This window comes from Labrus mixtus, chromosome 12, assembly GCF_963584025.1.
Source record: "Labrus mixtus chromosome 12, fLabMix1.1, whole genome shotgun sequence".
In the NCBI taxonomy this organism is placed as follows: domain Eukaryota; kingdom Metazoa; phylum Chordata; class Actinopteri; order Labriformes; family Labridae; genus Labrus; species Labrus mixtus.
Window position 1 is genome coordinate 20,918,649 of NC_083623.1, and position 17,986 is coordinate 20,936,634.

Below are 17,986 nucleotides of genomic sequence, written 5' to 3' on the forward strand. Positions count from 1 at the left end.
TTCTTATCATATGCAGTCAAGCCCAGTACAGTACACGTGTTTTTAAATTTCTAAACTGGTTGTAGCCCCTTAAAAAGTGAACATGTACTTCTCTGCTCTCACCTGCTTTGATCTTAATTAGGGATGCACAGATGCATCGGTACAACATCGGTATTGGCCGATATTGGTCCTGTTAACAGACAGATCAGCATACCTGCAAATAATGTGGCATGAAGTGATGTCAGTAGCCGATGTTTATTTGTAAAATAAATTTCACAGCAAGCGGAACCGCATGTGTCAAAGAGGATTCTTGTAAACGACGTAACGATCGAAATAAAAGTGGCTCTGGATGTCATCGGAATTCTTTACAAGCTTCCAAAACAGTGACAGGAGAAGATTTATCAAAATATTGCACATGTTTCGATGTGTTTCTGGTTTGGATGTACCTCAGCATGTGTGTGTATGGGTGCTTGTGAGTATTCAATGGAGAAAGGCGGACAGGGGAAGGAGCGAGGAGGGTAGATTGTCCACTTAATAATCGATCCCGGATGGTGTTGATCACTCGCTATCTGGAAAATAATTATACAAATTAAAAGTCCAGCGAATGTTTTTCCATCTGTTTGCATCAAGCTTGAAAAGCCACTGTGGACTATGTATGATCAGTGATGCATGACGTCAGAGTGCCATTAATCTGCAATCATTTTTTTTGCGTCATAATTATTTTAAATGACAGCTCTCTTGAAAATAACTTTAAAGTATTACTGTGAAAGTTATACAATTTTGATCCCGCTTTATGAATCCAAATGTCCTGAGAAAAAAAAACCTATTTTTTGTCCTGGTTGGACTGGAAGTCTTTCTTTATGAAACATACTGGTGTCCGTGCAGAAACACTGTTACCTTGATTTTGTTGTGAGGACCGGTCTCTGCCAATGTCTTGTGATCTGCAGTAAAATGGAACTCTTTCCATTCCTGTCCTGACTCCCCCCCTACCTCCTATTACCCCCTCCACACGCTCTCATCTCCTCTCTGCCTCTCCTTTGGTCACAGCTTTCAGCGCAGCTCACCGCCACATCCACATGAATTCTGCACTTCCTCTTTGAAGGGAGAAGGACCACAAACGGTAACGCAAACCGTAACTCGGAGCTGTAATCGCTGCTCCAATTTCACTTGAGGACGGCATGGACTCGCATAGAGAGGAGACATTTCCTTCCATTTCTCGTCTGCTTACCTCACATGTACCTCTCCGCCTGTCTCTCCCCAACACCACCTTCAGTCTTTTATCCACTCTGTCTGTCTGCGTGTTCACGTACAGTACGTGTTTGTGTGTGAGTGTGTTTGTCACAGGGCTTCCCTGATGACCTTGTACACTGCGGCAGGGGGGTGATTAAGGATCAGGGCCAAAGACCATTTCCTTTTCCATGGGAAGATGAATGACCCTGTTTGAAAGTGGCTGCCTATGGCCTCAGGGCAATTAGAGTTTGCTGTGAGCCAGCAACCCTCGCTGCTGTGTACAAAGGCAGGTCCTTGAGAAAAAGAGAAATACTCGGCACGTAACCCATTCTGCTGAAACCAACACGGCACGCTGATGGTGAACAAATTAAATGTGTTTTCTGTTTTTTCACCTTCCCAGCTGTTTTGCCTGCTGCTCTCCTCGCCAACCTTATTCCATTTCTTTATTAAACGTGGATAGAAGAAAAAAAGTGCTGACTACAGGAGGCGGCAAAGAAAGGCCCACAGAGGGTGCTCATTTTGAAATATCAATATTTGATCTAGGGAATGATTAAGCGTGTGTCTTTGGCCTTACAAGTTGATTCTGGATTCATTTTGTTGTAATTCATCCTCCATTTTGACAGAGAAGGTTGACAGAAACACTCTCAGCCTTTTTTCACAACCTGTGTTTGCTTTTGATCGTTCAACAGCACAGTTTATAAAGATTAAACATCATGCTCAAATGTTTTATTGAAATTACCCTCTGTGTTCTTTTGAGGATACCTCTGTGCTGCCGTTTTCATTCCCCACCTGTTTTTTTTCTCTGATAAAGCATCTTATCTGTCACAGAGCGGGGAGCATGAGCAAAAAGAATTGTGGCAGCCTATTGATAGGGATATGGCCTAGCGCCATTGATTCCCCTTGTAATACAAGCTTCTCTCTTGTCAGCCTGTCAAAGCCCAGATCGGACATGATAACGCGCACATCAGACGGCCGTCAATAGAAAGGCGAAGCTTCCGCCGCGGAGATGACTATCTTATTTTGGGACGAGGGCTGCTGGAGTGGAGGAATGGGAATTATTGAGAAGAAGAAAGAGAAGATGGGAGTGGGAGTTAGTCTGACCTCTGATGTCTGTCTCTCTTTGAGAAAATTTCTCAACCGGAAAAATAGTGTGCAGTGTGTATCCTCATCTAACACGTGTGAAATATATAGGTATATGTCCGAGCTGGTGGAGAAGCACCTGAGGTAAGAAGTTGCATTGAACGGTGCGTCTCTGATTCGCCCTTGCCTCAACGATGTCACTTTGATCTCTGAACATGCAACCGCATTGGATATCCATGGCAACTGACTGCCAGGATGGGGCGCTGGAGGAAAATTGATTTGTTTGGGGTTTATTCCCTTCAGTTGAAAAGAAAAATCTGCTTTTGCCATTGGGCTTTCTGGCATTGTAAATAAACCAGATTGGGTTTGAGCGTGAGGCTATAATGTGGATCTATAACGTTGTGTCTCTTCCCTTATTCTCAAAAGGCTTCGTTTCTCAGTGTTTCCTTCACCCTCTGGCCACAAAAACACGTGAAGGTCATTTGTTATGATAAGACCGTGGTGCGTTCAGGAGCAACCTCCAGCCCCCTCCCTCCCTTATGATATGACTCAGTGTGTTGTACTTAAACATGTGTGCTTATTTTTCTCCCTCGCCTCTCCAAGATACAGCACTGTTGGCACTCATATTTCATGTCATGTTTGTAACCCGGGGGCCATGGCTGCTTTTTAGCCTTTACACTTCTTCTACTGACCCAGGGGAAAACTACAGACAGTGGTCGAGTACATTATGTCTTTCTTTTCCCCCTGCCGAGCACAAGCGGCTGCTTTGATGTGCCCCATCAAATCACCATCACGCTCAGCAGAATATTCAACTGCATCCACGGCCGCAGCTGCAGCAGCTGCTCCTGTTGCCATCCATGTGTTTAATGAGTTTTATGCCGAGTTGAAACATTCTCTGTGTGATTAGTATGAATGTTGGATAATAGCTGTCAGCACATATTAAGATAATGGAAAATCTGACAGCTAGTTGGTCATCAGTAGATTTAATCAACAAGGAGATGTTTAAAACAAACTAGCCTTATTTCAATTTCTTCCAAAGGTGAAGTACAACATTGTAGATTGAGATGTCTGATATGACTCCATATTGTGTTCTTCTGTTGCACACAAGGTGATTATATGTATTTATCTTCTTCATAGGTGCAGTCTGCTGCAGCTTGTTGTGCTCCTCTTCTGAGTGAGGACATATGCTTTTTATGGAAAGTAATCATGTTTTAGCACGCAAATGTTCTGAGTTCAGTCACATGTATTCTTAGTCTGAGGTGTAAAGTGATGGTGTGAATGTACTCTCGCTCCTGCAGGATCCTTATTAGATATGCCTGCGTAGTTAAGCACAAAAATAAAGATAATCTGAAATACAGAACTTACACGGAAGGGAAAAAATGCATCACACCTTGTTTGAGCCACGTTGGCTCTGCTTTGCTGGGAAACCTGTAAAGTGTGAAAAGTGTGGCCCCGGCTATATTGAATAGTGGATTTTATTTGACTGTGCAAGAAATCTGTCAGACACCGGTTGCATTTATCTGCTCGATGTAGCGGAGCGTGGCAGCCTGCAGTGCTGCTGCTTCTGCTACTAATATAGCCAGAAGGGAACAAGGGCAGAAGTTTACAGTTTGTATTTGTCACTGGCTTCTTTTTATGAGACATCTCCTACAAAATACTATGAAATCAATACATTTAGATTCATATGTACAATGAAAGAGTTAAAGGTTACTTTATCATCCCTCTATACTGAAATGGTTAGAAAAAGAAGAAGATAAACTTTATTAATCCCTGAGGCAGAGGCGATGCTTGTCAACAGATTTGGCGGGCGACTGCTTAGGGCCCCAGACAACAGGGGGGCCCCTGAGACCTAGCAAACTTAAACCAAAGCAGTGGCCCAAAATATGTAGTGCAATGACAGTAGGAAACCTCCCTAAGGGGCCCCATCTGACAGCACTCTCTTCCTGCTAAGCATTGCATTATTGTACAAAGTATAATACACAAACATGCACAAACAGGGTCCAATGGACGAGCACTAATGGAGAGGTGTCAGAGTGAGGGGCTACACACAAAAGAGCAATAGGGACCTCTCCAGTGCACTGAAAGTGAACTAGCCTGTTCCAGCAACCAGTCGCAAATTCTATACTTTGGAACCGGTGGCCCCTGCCAAGACTTGGGTTCCCAATCCAAGTGTCTACAGACGGCTCCACTGCTACCCCTGTGCCACTATAAATGCATCTGTTGGTATTTTTAATTCAATGTAAGTTCAATCTTCTCTGCAGTAGCCTTTCTTTACTTTCCATCCAAATTCTCAATAAGTAATACATTTAACTTCATTAATTAATTAATTAATTAATATAAAAGGTCCTGTTTTATCCACAGGGGTCGCCAAAACCTACTCAACCAAAAGTTCCTCACAGGAGCTTTAAGAGAGCTAAACCAACAGCTGTCTTTGTGGGGGGGAAATGTCTTCCAAAGGTTCAGTTTAAGCTTAATATGATGTTTCAAAGTTATTTTTATTTTTCAAAGTGGGTTTATTCCCTTCTTAGAGTCAAATTTCCTCTGCGACTTTTTCTCTGGCTCCGTTGCAGCAAAGGGATAGAGACACAAAGAAGTAATTTTCTAACACAGTGTCTATACAGCCCCTGTGGGAATTGCAGCACACAAGTAGAAGAGCAGCAGCAGCTTCAGTCCTCCATCAGTGTCTATACAAGCTGCATTCATGCGCAGTATAGTGTGTGTATCCATTGCCTTTAGCAGGTGTAAAAATATGCTTAGAATCTCAGGGTTATTACAGACATGACAAACAATAATATTGGATTACCCAAAATGTTCTTGGATTACATAAAGGCATCGTTGGGTGTTATAAATTATGATTGCTAAAAAGACAGATTTATTTACGAGGCTTATATTCCTCACAGTTCCATCTTATTGCAGAAATACTTCTCTCTACTGGACACACACAGGTTAATTTCCCTGTGGTTCAAAGATTTTAATAAAAGACGTGTTGGTTTCCAAGGCTCCAGGTTTATGGTTAATCAATCGTGCAGCCTCTTTGTTCACTCTGAGGTCAGGCCTGACTGGTGATGTAGCATGCACTCCATTCTGCTGCTGAGGTAATTGCAGCTGGGCCTGTTAATGGTGTCTGCATTGCTGCTGGCTGATACACAGTCGTCAGTCCAGACTTCCTGATTAAACACCGCAGAAGCTCTGTGGACACGTCTTTGCACATTCTCCACTCTGTCTACGCCAGAGCCATCAGCTGTGAAACTAAAAGCTTGGTATTTTGAGACTCGTCTCTCAAGGAGGCTGTCTATCTTTATCGATCCCTGGTGTGATCCTGGTAGTTGATGTGCTGAAGTGGTCAGAGGTAAATGCTGTTTTAATGAAGTCTGCCTATTGATTTGGCTGTACTGTTTGCTCGTGGAGTTAAGAATTTTAGCAACACTTGTAGGCGGGGTAATCAGGATAATCAGGCATGATGCACATAGCGTGTGAATTATGTCCTGAAATCATCGTGTATGATACGCTTACTTAACACACAGGAAGTACAAAGAATGCACGCACAGATCAGAGCTTCAAACACTCACAACAAACCAGCCTGTAAATCCATCCGTCCATAACCATCTAAAAAAAAAAAAAAAAAGGGCGATTTGTTGAGAATAATTACACCAAAAAAGAAATCACTTTGCTGCCAAAACATAACCCACTCTATGTTATGGAGATTTAGACGGAGAATTGGATTTCCCCAGCTGTGAAATCAGTTTTTGTAGTCCTGCTGGCCAACCGCATCATTCTGCCATACCACGCTGTACTCTCCCACCGCGGCATACACATGCAGCATTTGCCTTTTCCGCTCCATGAGCTCCCTTTGCATTTACAGCATCTAGCCTCATGCTATATGTTATTATCGACGTCTCAGGTCGACTGAGAGAAGACTGTAAGCTCTGTGTTTCACTTCATTGGTTTTGCATTAGCCCAAATGCGTAGAAATGGCACCCGTAAGCCTTTCGTGAGAAGCACTTCAGCCTGAACCGCTGTGACTGGCAGAGATACATCATGTGTTTATAAAAAATGAATCAGGCAGCACAATCTAGTGGATCTACAAATGTCAAACATCACACTTCAAAAGCCCTCTTCAATTTCTCCGAGTGGAATCAAAGTCGCTGAAATGAGAAGGTCTCTTACTCGGAGTCACAGATGATTTTCAATCAAGTGGGAGTGAATACATTGACTGAGAATGTATCCTTCTACCATTCAAATGCAACCTTTGCGATAGACGAGGTGAGGCAGCCAGTCCTCCTCTTTCATGTGGATGGGCTCAGAGATGAAGTGCTTAATGATTTTTTTGGAGGCAGAAGTTCTGCAGTGCTGTCCAGGGCTTCGGCCTCGGCGAGCCAACAAGTCGAGGGAGCACGGAGGATATAAACATGTTTAATGAGGATTACCTTGGGATTAGAAACTGTGCAATTTTCAATTAATTAACATACCACAAACCTTCTTAGGATCGTTAGAGCCATATCAGTCCTTGTAGGAATGCTGCTTGAGCTCTTTCCTTTACTACCCCATTTCCTAAAAGGTTTGGACAACATATCAAATGTTGAAACTGGGAAATGTCTTTGTTTTCAGAAAAACATATGTCCATTTTTAAATTGATGCCAGCAATACCTCTAAGAGGTTGAAACAGCGGCAAGAATGAGGAAGTTGAAATACTTAAAGAAAACACTTGGTGGAACATCTCACAGATGAGGAGGTTAACTAGAAAAGATTGGGTTAGATGTGGTATAAAAAGAGAAGCCAAGAGAAGCCAGGTCTGAAGTACCAGGTGGGATTCACTACTGCTGGAAAATAATGCTACAGTTAATTCTAAATACATTTGCTGATTTTATCTGAGTCCATTAAACAGTTAGCCAGTTGCTATTTGATTTGCAAATATTTACATGTTAACTGCAATATCAGACAGTTTGGACATCATAGAAGCTCACTGCCAGCTCACCTGTGAAGTGCACACCATGTTGTAGGGCTAAGTCTTTATCACAACAACCCAGTTTGGTTCCAACGCTGGCCCTTTGCTGCATGGTTTTTCCGTCTCTCTTCAAAAAAAAAATTATCGTAAAAAATTCAAACAGGAAACCATTCTGCAGACTTTCTGGCACCAACAGCAGGTGGGCGAGCATATTACCGACACTTAAGTGGTATCATTTGTTGCATTAAAAGGAGCGAAAAGGAATCTAGGAATCGCCAAATTCAAAACACAAGTAAAAATCATCTACAAAACTATTATTTGTGTCACTTTATTGCCAGATATCAACATATGAGTGATTATAAATGAAAGACACAAGTGGTTAAATCACTTCACAGTCAGATTTGGCACTCACATTGAGCTCTGGTGATACATTAAACTTAATTTCCATCTCAGTGGAAACACTGCTGTGAGCCACACTGAGTTAGAAAATATGATCAAGGGAGGAATATAATCTATATGTTTTAATTAGTAACGACAGATCACATGAGGGACATTTGACCCGTCGACTCACTGCTCATGTGGACTTGATTTGACTCATAAAATAGCTCCTAATCTGCAGAGGCACACACTTCATCGGCTTTTGAATAATTAACATTAAGTAACGTCCATTTTACAAATCATTTCAAGGAAACATCTGGAACATGATAAGGAGGGTCCTCCAGCTCATTTCAAAGGGCTGTGGGGTGACTTCAGACAGAGGAAAAGGTCAGAAAAACATGTTCTCATCATTGTTTTATGGAATATAAAATCGTGCTGCTCATTTTTAGCGTACAATCTCAAAGTGCCCATTAACAGTTCTAACAAAATGTACGGTTTGTCTCTCACTTATTTCATTTCTGCCAGCCTTACTATTTGAAAAAGCACAGAGGAACAGTCTAATGTTCCTCTTTTTTGCTGCACTGTATAGTAGAAGGAATCCTTACATATAAAATGAATGAGAAGCTTGTTTCTACAGACTGATCTGACATGAGAAGAATGTCCTCTACAAGTTAGTTAAATATCATTACAGTATTTCATGGTTTATTAAAGAGATGTTATTTTCTTTATGCATTAGAAATGATTACAGAGCTCTTAAGAAGACGGAACAAGACGTCTTGTGATGTCTCTGTCTCCGCGATCTGTGTGTTGCTGCAGCCTTTTCAGATATCCTTACGCTTTAATGAAAGGAACTCATACTCGTTCTTTCAAATCACTTACAAATCCACTTTTCAAACTCCTTCCTTCATTTGTTTGAATAAGTGATACAAACATTGATTCTGACTTTGTGTTGTTGGAGTACGACTCTGTCTAAATTGCACATGTACTCAAACACTCAAAGGAGTAATCAGACTTTGATATTATTTTATTCATTTTTAATTAAACTATGTAGTATTTAGAAATATAAGAATGTATTGCACAATGTAATGACTTCTCCTTTTATCTAGAGTATTATATTTGAACAAAGAAGCACTCCCTTCTGGGAGAGAATTCCCCTCTCCCTGATAACAGAACCAGGATCTTTGTTTATATCAGGTTTAGAGCATCATCTTTTATTGGGGTGGGAATCACCAGAGACCCGACGATAGGATGTTATCACGATACTTAAGTCACAATTGGATATTATTGCTGTTTTAAAGATTTTGTGATATGCTGAGAATTGCGATACAATATATTGGGATTTAACTTTTTAACTCCGTATTGTGTTCACAAAATGAACTGTTTTGTCAAATAAGAAAAAAATCTCAGTCTGTTCACCTCACTTCAGTCTTTTTATTTCTATCCAAAGGGAGTCAAGTCCACACACTGACCAACACTGTGATCAAAGTCAAACCCTGTGAAAGGCTGCATGCACCTCACAATCTGAACTGTTGGTATTTCAGTCTGATGGAACTTAACTGGACACAAACACGTGTAGACGACTGAATAATTGCAGTCATTTTTCACAATTCAACTTCTTTCAACAAAAATAATTGTGCAACCCCTTCAGCAATTAAAAATTGAAAAAGCACATTTGCTATTATTATAATAAAATATGGATACGCAAAATATGGTGTCTATTCTGTATCGATTTGTTTCTACACCTCTAATCTGTTTGATGAGAGTCAACTGTTAACCAATAAACTGCACTCAATTTGTTGTCATTAAACTCAGATCGGACCTGTTGTAGTCACATGTAAAGAGCTTTTCCACTTCTCCTGATACAGACAGGAGAATGACGTATATGATAACGTATTCATTGTGGATGCATTGTAAATTAATTAATCCTGCTGCTCCAAAGTATTATTTAAAAGCAGGCCTTCTGAAAGTATAATAAAATATCATATTTTAAAGCTTTATCTTGTCTTAAGAACATTTAGATCAGTGTTAAAGACTCTGCTAAGCTTTATATCTAAGGCTGGGAACATGTTTGCTCAGTGCTGAGATGCTGTCAGTACGGCCTGCAGAGAAATGCAGCATGAACGGACAAGAGAAAGACAGTGTTTTCAGCTGATACTGGGTTATGGTGTGATGGTCTGCTGCTGAAATTGCTGGAACAGACTTTGAAGTGGCTCGGCTTTCTCATCTCGCTCACTGTGTCCCTGCCTCCCACATCTGCCGCCATCATAATAACAAGCAATAACCCTCTTTCGGCAATAACCAAGACTTTTACGCCCGTAATGTGGCTTCAATAAATAGTCATGTTTACCAAGGGGCCATATTTTACAGCAATTTAGTTTAGAGCTTCCCCTCTTGCTTCATTTTTTTTTTTTTGCCTCCTCATGCTGGAGTACGGTACATAATGTGTTGCATTATGCACGCCAGCACAAACAGGCATTAACACATTATCAAATGTACCGACACGGAGAGTAACACAGACCATCCTGCATAATCAAACCACACATTGTGCTGTGAAAAATCCCCTTTTTCACTCTGAGGTTTGGTGGAAATACATGTTGAACATCAGCGTGCATGTGTATGCATACGCTGGAGGTAGACAGCTTTCTCCAGGCCCTGTCGAAAGCAGCAGCGCAAGCACGGGGGCGCGTTTCATTAGTCTGTCAAACTCAATGATATTTAGGGCCCCACACCCTCGGCCAGGACTGGAAAACTCAATCAGCACTCTGATTTCATAACCCTGCTCGGTGACAGGGTTTATTTTATCGCCCCGCTGATTCATTCTAATAAAAGCCAGCTGCCCAGCACACCGTCACTGAAATACAACCACACCCCCCCCTCCACCCTGTCCTCCATGGGTCGACCCCAAAGAAGAGAGGGGTTGGAAAGGGGGGAGGGGATAAATCAGAATTGTGGGAACTGGAAGGTGCAGATAATCCATCGCTGGTCCGGATGAAGCTTGAAGTCGGCCGCCCCTCATCCCTCCTTCCCTCTGCACCCTTTAGCACAAATCAGAAGCCGGGACAGTGTTGATCTGTGAGGGCTCGGTGGGGCCATTGATTGTGGACGACAGAGGAGGAGACGGGCGATAAATAATGGGAGGCAGAGTGCGGAGGGTGAAGGAAAACAATTATCTGCGGAGGTGGAAAGCACATAAAGTGAAGAATGATAAACACTGTGAAATATGATTGACTCCAAGTGATATATGGATGCCGAAGGACAGGCGGAGAGGTCTGTGTGCGCTGAGATATCCTTGAATGGAGCGGCTGTGGGGCGGTTTAGCTGAGGACTCACTCTGCCACTGGAGGCCTCACTCACATTCTCCTCTGCTTGTGTCTCTTTCTCCACAGACGACGGATGACATTGTTTCGTCGGCCGAGTGCTCCAGCGACGACGAGGACCTGGAAGAGTGCGACTCCGGACATGCAGGTGGGATGGGTGTGTCAAGTTGTGCTTGCTCTGACCCTGGTCTATTTCTCCTTCTCTTTTCTTTGATTTGCTACCGAGGAGCCTCTCCTCTTAGCATCATGTCCCATGGGAGCTTCAAGTGTAACTTCAAAAAGCCCTCCGAAAAGTAGCCGCTGTGAGAAATATACACTAGTGGGAGGGGTTCTCAGTGTATATCCAAAGTTTTAACAACTCTTTGGAGATGGATGAAAGCAGTAAGAATCAAGTCGCTACATCCTTAGCATGCCCTCTGCAGGAAGTTACAGTTTTAACTCTTAACTGTAAATAAGTTAATGCTAACCTCTTCTATAGACAGATGCTGTAGTTAAAGCTCGTACCTTTCATCTCAAAAAACAAGTTACACTTAGCTATGGGGCCTCTGGCTGCAGACATGATGAAGCGTTGATACTAATTTTGTTCTCTCAGCATTCAGTCGAGAGCAAAACTTTACTCCAAAAAGTACGAAATTAGTATCAAGCCCCATGTCGCCCGCACTGATGCTTCAAAATGTATCTGTCCTGTACATGGTTGATCTCCTCTTGCTGTGCGTGTGTGTGCGTCTCTCTTGACAGAGGATACATTTTGAGATTCTTTCGAGAACAAAGATGCTTCCAGCATAGATACTGTGATATGTAGCAGACTAACTGCAACAGAGCCTCTTCCTCCTCTCTTCTTCTTCTCTTGTTTGTACCTCTGTTTCCTTCGTCGGAGGCTTGCCTTACCTGAAACATTCTAATAGAGAACAGATATCCTCGAATTTCTGTGCGCATCGTCTCTTTTCCCTCCTCCCTCAACACACACACACACACACACACAGAAATATACACAAACACATCCACGAATCACTTTGTGATAATATCAAAGTGATAAGACACTGAAAGAGTGGAGCTTGAAAATAAGACCAAAAGCTGGAAATAAAACCGCAGATTGTTAAAGGAGTGGTTATTTTGAGGCAACTTGGGTTTGGTCGACTTCTGAACATGCAGCTGTCAATCACACTCGTGCCCGGGAGCGGTTGGCATATATCTGAGTAGTGTGGAGTAAACCAGGAGAGTGTGAGCTCTACCCGAACTGGCTTAGTATTTGAGAAGCGTCGCCCCTTAGGCACTCTGGAAATCATTACCAGCTCAGGATATTTTAATGGCTTTACTGTCCTTCAGCGTGTCGTCATAGCCGGCTAATTGATGCCGCGTTAATCTGGCTAAATATGGCACGGCTTAGCACCGAGCATATGTCCACTTTTCACTCTTAATAATAAGCCCAAATTGAAACAATGCGTTGCCCTTTGTTATCAGTGCTCATAGAAAGAAACAGATAATCAAGCATTTCTATATTCCTCTGGGGAAATGAGGTCTTTCTGCGCATTAAGGTAGATATTCTTCTTTTAATTCTACCGTTCCCTCCAATCGGGGAAAAGGAACTTATCGCACTGTATTAGCGTTTGTTTCGTTGAAATTATGACCACATTTAGGTCCTTGAGCTTACGGCTTTTTTGATGTGAATAGAAAGCAATTTTCTCCGTCCCCCCGTGCAGCATTTAGGTTCGTTATCTACAAGCACGAGTTGCTTTCTCTTTCGGAGATAATTGGAATTGAACGGGCAAATTTTCACACCTCATATATTTTATTTTATTTTATCAATTTATTTTCCTCTCTGTCGTCTTTTAAAGCCTCAAACCCAAGTGTTCTCAAAAGTGGAAGAGTCAGACGTTTTGTTTTTTACTGTGAGGGAACATGGTACCCTCCCCTCATATAGTGGTCACATATGTAGTCATACACACTCATACATACCGTGCATTTCACCATGTGGACACAGAAATTCATATCCTCATTCCTGCCCCGCTTCCAGTCGTATGAACAGTTGCATGACATGGTGTTGGTTTCTTTTCTGTTGCATTTGTTTTCCTTTCTCCTGTGATGCACATATGAACATCTGTCCTCTGTATCGATTTGGACCCAGCTGCTGGGTTGCTTAAGATTTGAGCTTTTTTGTTTTGTTTTTGTTTTTGCCTTTCCTTTGGGATGCAAAAAGGGTGGGTTGAGTGGGGTAGTTTTATTTTTCTTGGTTTGTCGTGGTTGAGGGGTTTTTGTTTCTTTTCTTTTTTTAGTTTGTTTTATTTCCTTTGGTGTCCTCCTCATCATCCGTCGCCCATCCTCCAAGCAAGGATAAGAGCCACTCCTCCCGTTTTTGCCTCATCTTGTGCCGCATGAACTTTTGGTGGTTGGAAAATTTCAAAGTTCTCCTCCTCCTCATCAAGTTTTGTGTTTATATTTTTGGTGCCACATGGGCTTCTAAAGAAAACATCCTCCCCTCATTTTTCGATACAACATAGGGAAATGAACGGCAACAAAATCTTTTCTTGCCATCATCCTTTTTTTGGGCCTTGTGCAGGCAACCCCATTCTGTCTCAAGAAAGTTGTGTGTGAAAGAATGACTCCCTGTCTGCCCTTTCCGAGCGTTACCCTTCCCCCCCGACCCCTTCCCCATCCATCCTCCGACTCACCCACCTTCTTTCTTTTAGCCTTTCTGCATATACATGTCTGTTTGAATGCAGATGGCATAAAAAGACTTTTATTGCCACAAAGTATATCTGTTTTTCTATTCTATCTGTTGCTCCAAGTAGAAGGCATTTGTGGCATGCACAGTGTACTGGACTGTACCGCAGCTCTATAGACTAACCGATTATCCTCTCCCCCAAACTCCCCCGGCTTCTGCATGCATATGATTGGCATCCATTTTGTGTGCTGCTTCTTCTCCACCCATAAGTCTCAGGCGAACCCCCAGCTGGCTTCTACTACATGTCAGTGTGTGTGTGTGTATGTGTGTGTGTGTGTGTGTTCGGGGCTACAGCGGTGGTCCTGCACCGCTGCTGTTCCCCGCCGCAGCAGCCCCTCCCTCAGAGGCGTCTCGTGTTTGTGCTTGTGCCTGTTGTCTGTGTCAGTGCTCTGTCTGTGTCTGCCAAACAGTCTGTCCTGTCTGCTGTACGTGCTCGTCTCGTGTTTGTCTGTGTGTTTAATAAAGTGTTAAACCTTACCTTCTCCCTTCTGTCCCCTGTGAGTTCCACAAGAGAGCACAGAAGGATTGTGCAGTGAGATCCCGAAAATACATAAGTACCTGTGCAGCGTCACAAAAAGTTAAACCAAACAACTAACTTTTATACAGGAGTTCACTAGCAGGTTAGGACTACAATCTGAGAATCACTCATGCAAAAATAAATAAGCAATGCTACATTTATATAACAGCAAATAAGTCAATTTATGATTTAATTTCACAGTGATTAACTGATTAAAAGTGCTGCAGCTTGTCATTACCATATAATCAGAGCAATTGTGTGATTAATATGTAATTATGTTTTGGTAATTGATGCAAATGATTTCGATGAATTCGAGTGCTAATCAGAGTACTTGGTCGGAACATGCACTGCTTTGAAGTTACTAATAATCCTAGGGGACATAATGTGAGTTAGACCAAAGGAAATAATTCAATTACATTTTAGGAATAGAAACAAGATACTTGTGCCCTAATAAAATAAGATTAGAGCTCAGTGATGAAACCCCTCCCATAGTAGCCTCCTTCCTATACTTATGCCCTACTGGAAAGTAAAATAACCTACCACACGTTCATTAAGGAACACCACAACCCAAAACAAAAAACAACTCAAACTGCTTTACACAGTTAAGGAAATTAAGCAAAAACATGACCTAAATATATTAAAATATATAAAAATATATGTTCAACAACCATTGATTTTGCCCCTTTAAATCGTTGAATGCAAACAACCCAGCTCATCTTAAGTCAGCTCATCAGTTGCACTTATTGTTTGTGTAGGGCCTCAAACCCCATAGGTAATTACCACTAATTGAGCCTAATCTCCTTTTACAGTACACATTATATTTTATTGGTTTTTGAACCCCTAGGTGGGACCTTGAACCCTGTACACTGTTGCATTCACACGTCTTGAATGTCCACCACCTTTAAAACAGCTTTACACCCTGTACAGACCCAGGCTCCATTCATGTTAGCTTCAGGTATTAAAAACACTGATAATACCTACCCTCCAACATGGCCCCTATAGGTCCCTCAAAACCCAAATATAAAGATGGGAGAGAGAGTGGCAGCAAGAGCCAGAACACCAACAGGGTCATCAAATGGTGCCTTTCAAATCCTGAAAGACAAAATACAAGTTAGAGCAATGGAAAATAATTGATTTCAATCTAGAAAAAGAGGCCTACATCAACCTGCAGTAATCAGTAGTTAAACTGTAAGAATGCAGATCCATGTTGAATAAAACACTGATGTAAGCAAAAAAAGGTAATGAAGTCATTGCTCTACTGTCTGCTCATGTGTTGCTGAAACGCTCTCTGACTGTGACAGTCACCGGGCAGTTACACTTATCCTCATTCCTGCAGCAGTAATCTGGTACTTTTTCCTCAACAGAGCAGCGTTGCAGTAGCTTCAATGTGTCAGTATCAGTTAAATAGTCCTTATACGACAGTGACATAATAGGTTGTTGGTAACGGGCTTCCTAAATGAGTAATAAGAAGGGTTTTTATTAAATGATCACAATGGATCAAATGATGAACAGGGATATTACAGTAGAAGTCACTGACAGTGACAAGTTCACTGTAAATGATCACGCATCTGTACCTCCCCTTAGCTGTAAGGCGCATTTTGGCCTCTTCCAGCTTCGTTTTGGTTTTTGGGCAAAAATCAACCGTACTGTTTAGGTCCAACCACACCACCCTCCCCACCAGCACAAGCTAACTAACTGATGGTATTTCAGTAATTCCTTCAGCATCAGGTAGAGACCCAAAAGAACCAAAATGAGAGAATGCTCTCATTTTCACAAGTTCAAGACCAACAGAGACAACTCCAAATGAATGCTAATGTTGCTATGTGTATGCTGGACGTGTAATCAAGCAACAGTTTGCTTATACAATTGTCAACTCTTAAGATTTCAACGTTTAGTAAACAGTGTGTTGCACAGCTACCAAATTACCAAATACTCAGTGGATGGGAAGCCATCCATCACTGCGTCTCCACACTTTTTCCTGCACTTTGAAAATGTTAAACCTTTTTCCGGTGTTGCTACAGGGCATTAACAGGTAGGTCCTGTCAATCTGTTTAAACCAATGACACGCACTGTCATTTTTCTAGGGATGTCAGCGTCCCACAAATCTCTGCAAGCGGGCCAACTGTTGCCCGCTATGTGCCAGTCAAGTAGATCGTAAAAAGGATTGTGTATTTAATAAATGGGCCATAAATGGTCCTGCATGTGCCATTACCCTTTCAGCCTTTGATGAAGTGAAGCACAGGGCAAACAGATGTAACATTTATCGATGTCTCTTCATCTCATTGGCCTTGCTGGGTAAAGTGGAGATTCTGTAGATAGGAAGCATGGATGTAATGTTGGCTGAGTTCTTCATTGCTGTATATGAAGAGTCCCTACTCATGTAGGGTGCAGAATGAGGTATGATAGGGACGGATGACTGCGTTTTCTCATGGCGTCAGCTATGGCTTCCGTCAAGCCCCATCGGGCTCGCTGTCACTTCAACACAGGCCTCAGATCAGTTTAAAGGTTATTCAGCTGACACATGTCCGCTGAGTGCAGAGGTGCAGCCTAATGGCTGTACAGCAAATCGACCGGCTGACAGGGGCGAGTCGCCACGCCCGCTGGAGATGCCAATTTAATACGCCAGACTGCGCCTAGCCTCATGATGACAGATTAAGAGCTATCTGCCATGCACTGTGGCTTCAGGACACCCCGGGCATAGAGCTCCTCCAACCAGAGGTAGCTCCTGCATCCTTACAGGGCAGACCTCGCGGCTTTTCTCCAGTTTTAAACCGAACATCTTTCAACTCTTAAATGTCCATCAGAGAGAAATTAGACCTCTCTTGGCAGGGGTCTGCACAGGCAAGATAAGATAATTTAAAAGTGGGGTAAAGTGCAGAGCGTGTGTTACGGTACATGTTCCCAGAAAGTTGAACTATTCAACATGGCACCAATATAATCCCTGGCATGTCCCTTGAAGTGTGTCCACACGAAGACTCTATGTTTTGCTGGCTCCCCAGTGATCAGCTCTCTACCTGTAGGTAGGGTACAGTTAAATGAATCTGCTAAAGCAGGTCTCTGTGAACAATGTGCAAAGCAACAATGGGATTTTAGGCCCCCAAACCACTGACTCACCTACAATTTGCTGCGTTGAAATCCCCTTGACTTAGTTCATCCTTGGTTGGTGCTGGTGCACCGACTTTCCGCTTTTATGGCGTGGCGTTGTCAAATCCCCAACACACCGTCGGGTTTCATCTCCATTCGGAAGCCTCAGCAATCACTGGATGGACACGGGGATCAGGCCAGGAGGAAGAAGAGAGAGAAAAGAGAGTGAGGGGAAAGAGAAGAGAAAGTGCTGCACTGAGATTTCTGCATCTGTATCCTCACAGCTGCTGAGGTAGTCAGTCAATCAGCCGTTTAGAAGTAACTACACTCACCTAATACCTCTTGAAAAGCCTGGGCATGCAGCAGAAAGTGTCTTCCTCATGGAATGATGAAAAGCAGAATCCTTAAGATATTGAGTTTGTTTTCACTCTCATTTATGTGATTCATACAGCTAGGATTGTTTTTTCCCATTGATCCAAAAGCTATCCAATAGGCACTGGTGCGATGAGACACTTGTTAATCTAAAGTCCTGACTTCCTGTTGCTTGAAAAGAAAGAAAACAAAGTAACTTCCTGTAGGTCTGGCACAGTGGAGAATTATTTGCCAGTGAGGCTTAGAATGAAATCCCCATCCATCTTTACGAGTGCGGAAAACAAACGCAGTCTGGTTAAGCAAACCCATTAGAAAGCGCGGTGTTTGTCTGCCTCAGAAATGCAGCAAGATGTGCAACGCTT

General features: G+C 42.5%; 1 protein-coding gene across 7 annotated transcripts in view; it reads left to right on the top strand.

Annotated features, from left to right (window-relative positions):
* The window catches only part of LOC132985245 (neurexin-3b-like), a 308,979-nt gene that overhangs the window by 283,945 nt on the left and 7,048 nt on the right, over nt 1-17,986 (top strand). For all 7 annotated transcript variants that reach the window (XM_061052531.1, XM_061052527.1, XM_061052530.1 and 4 more), the window contains one exon: nt 10,999-11,077. In XM_061052531.1, coding sequence (XP_060908514.1) covers nt 10,999-11,077 — 79 coding nt within the window. The remainder of the gene's footprint in view (nt 1-10,998; nt 11,078-17,986) is intronic.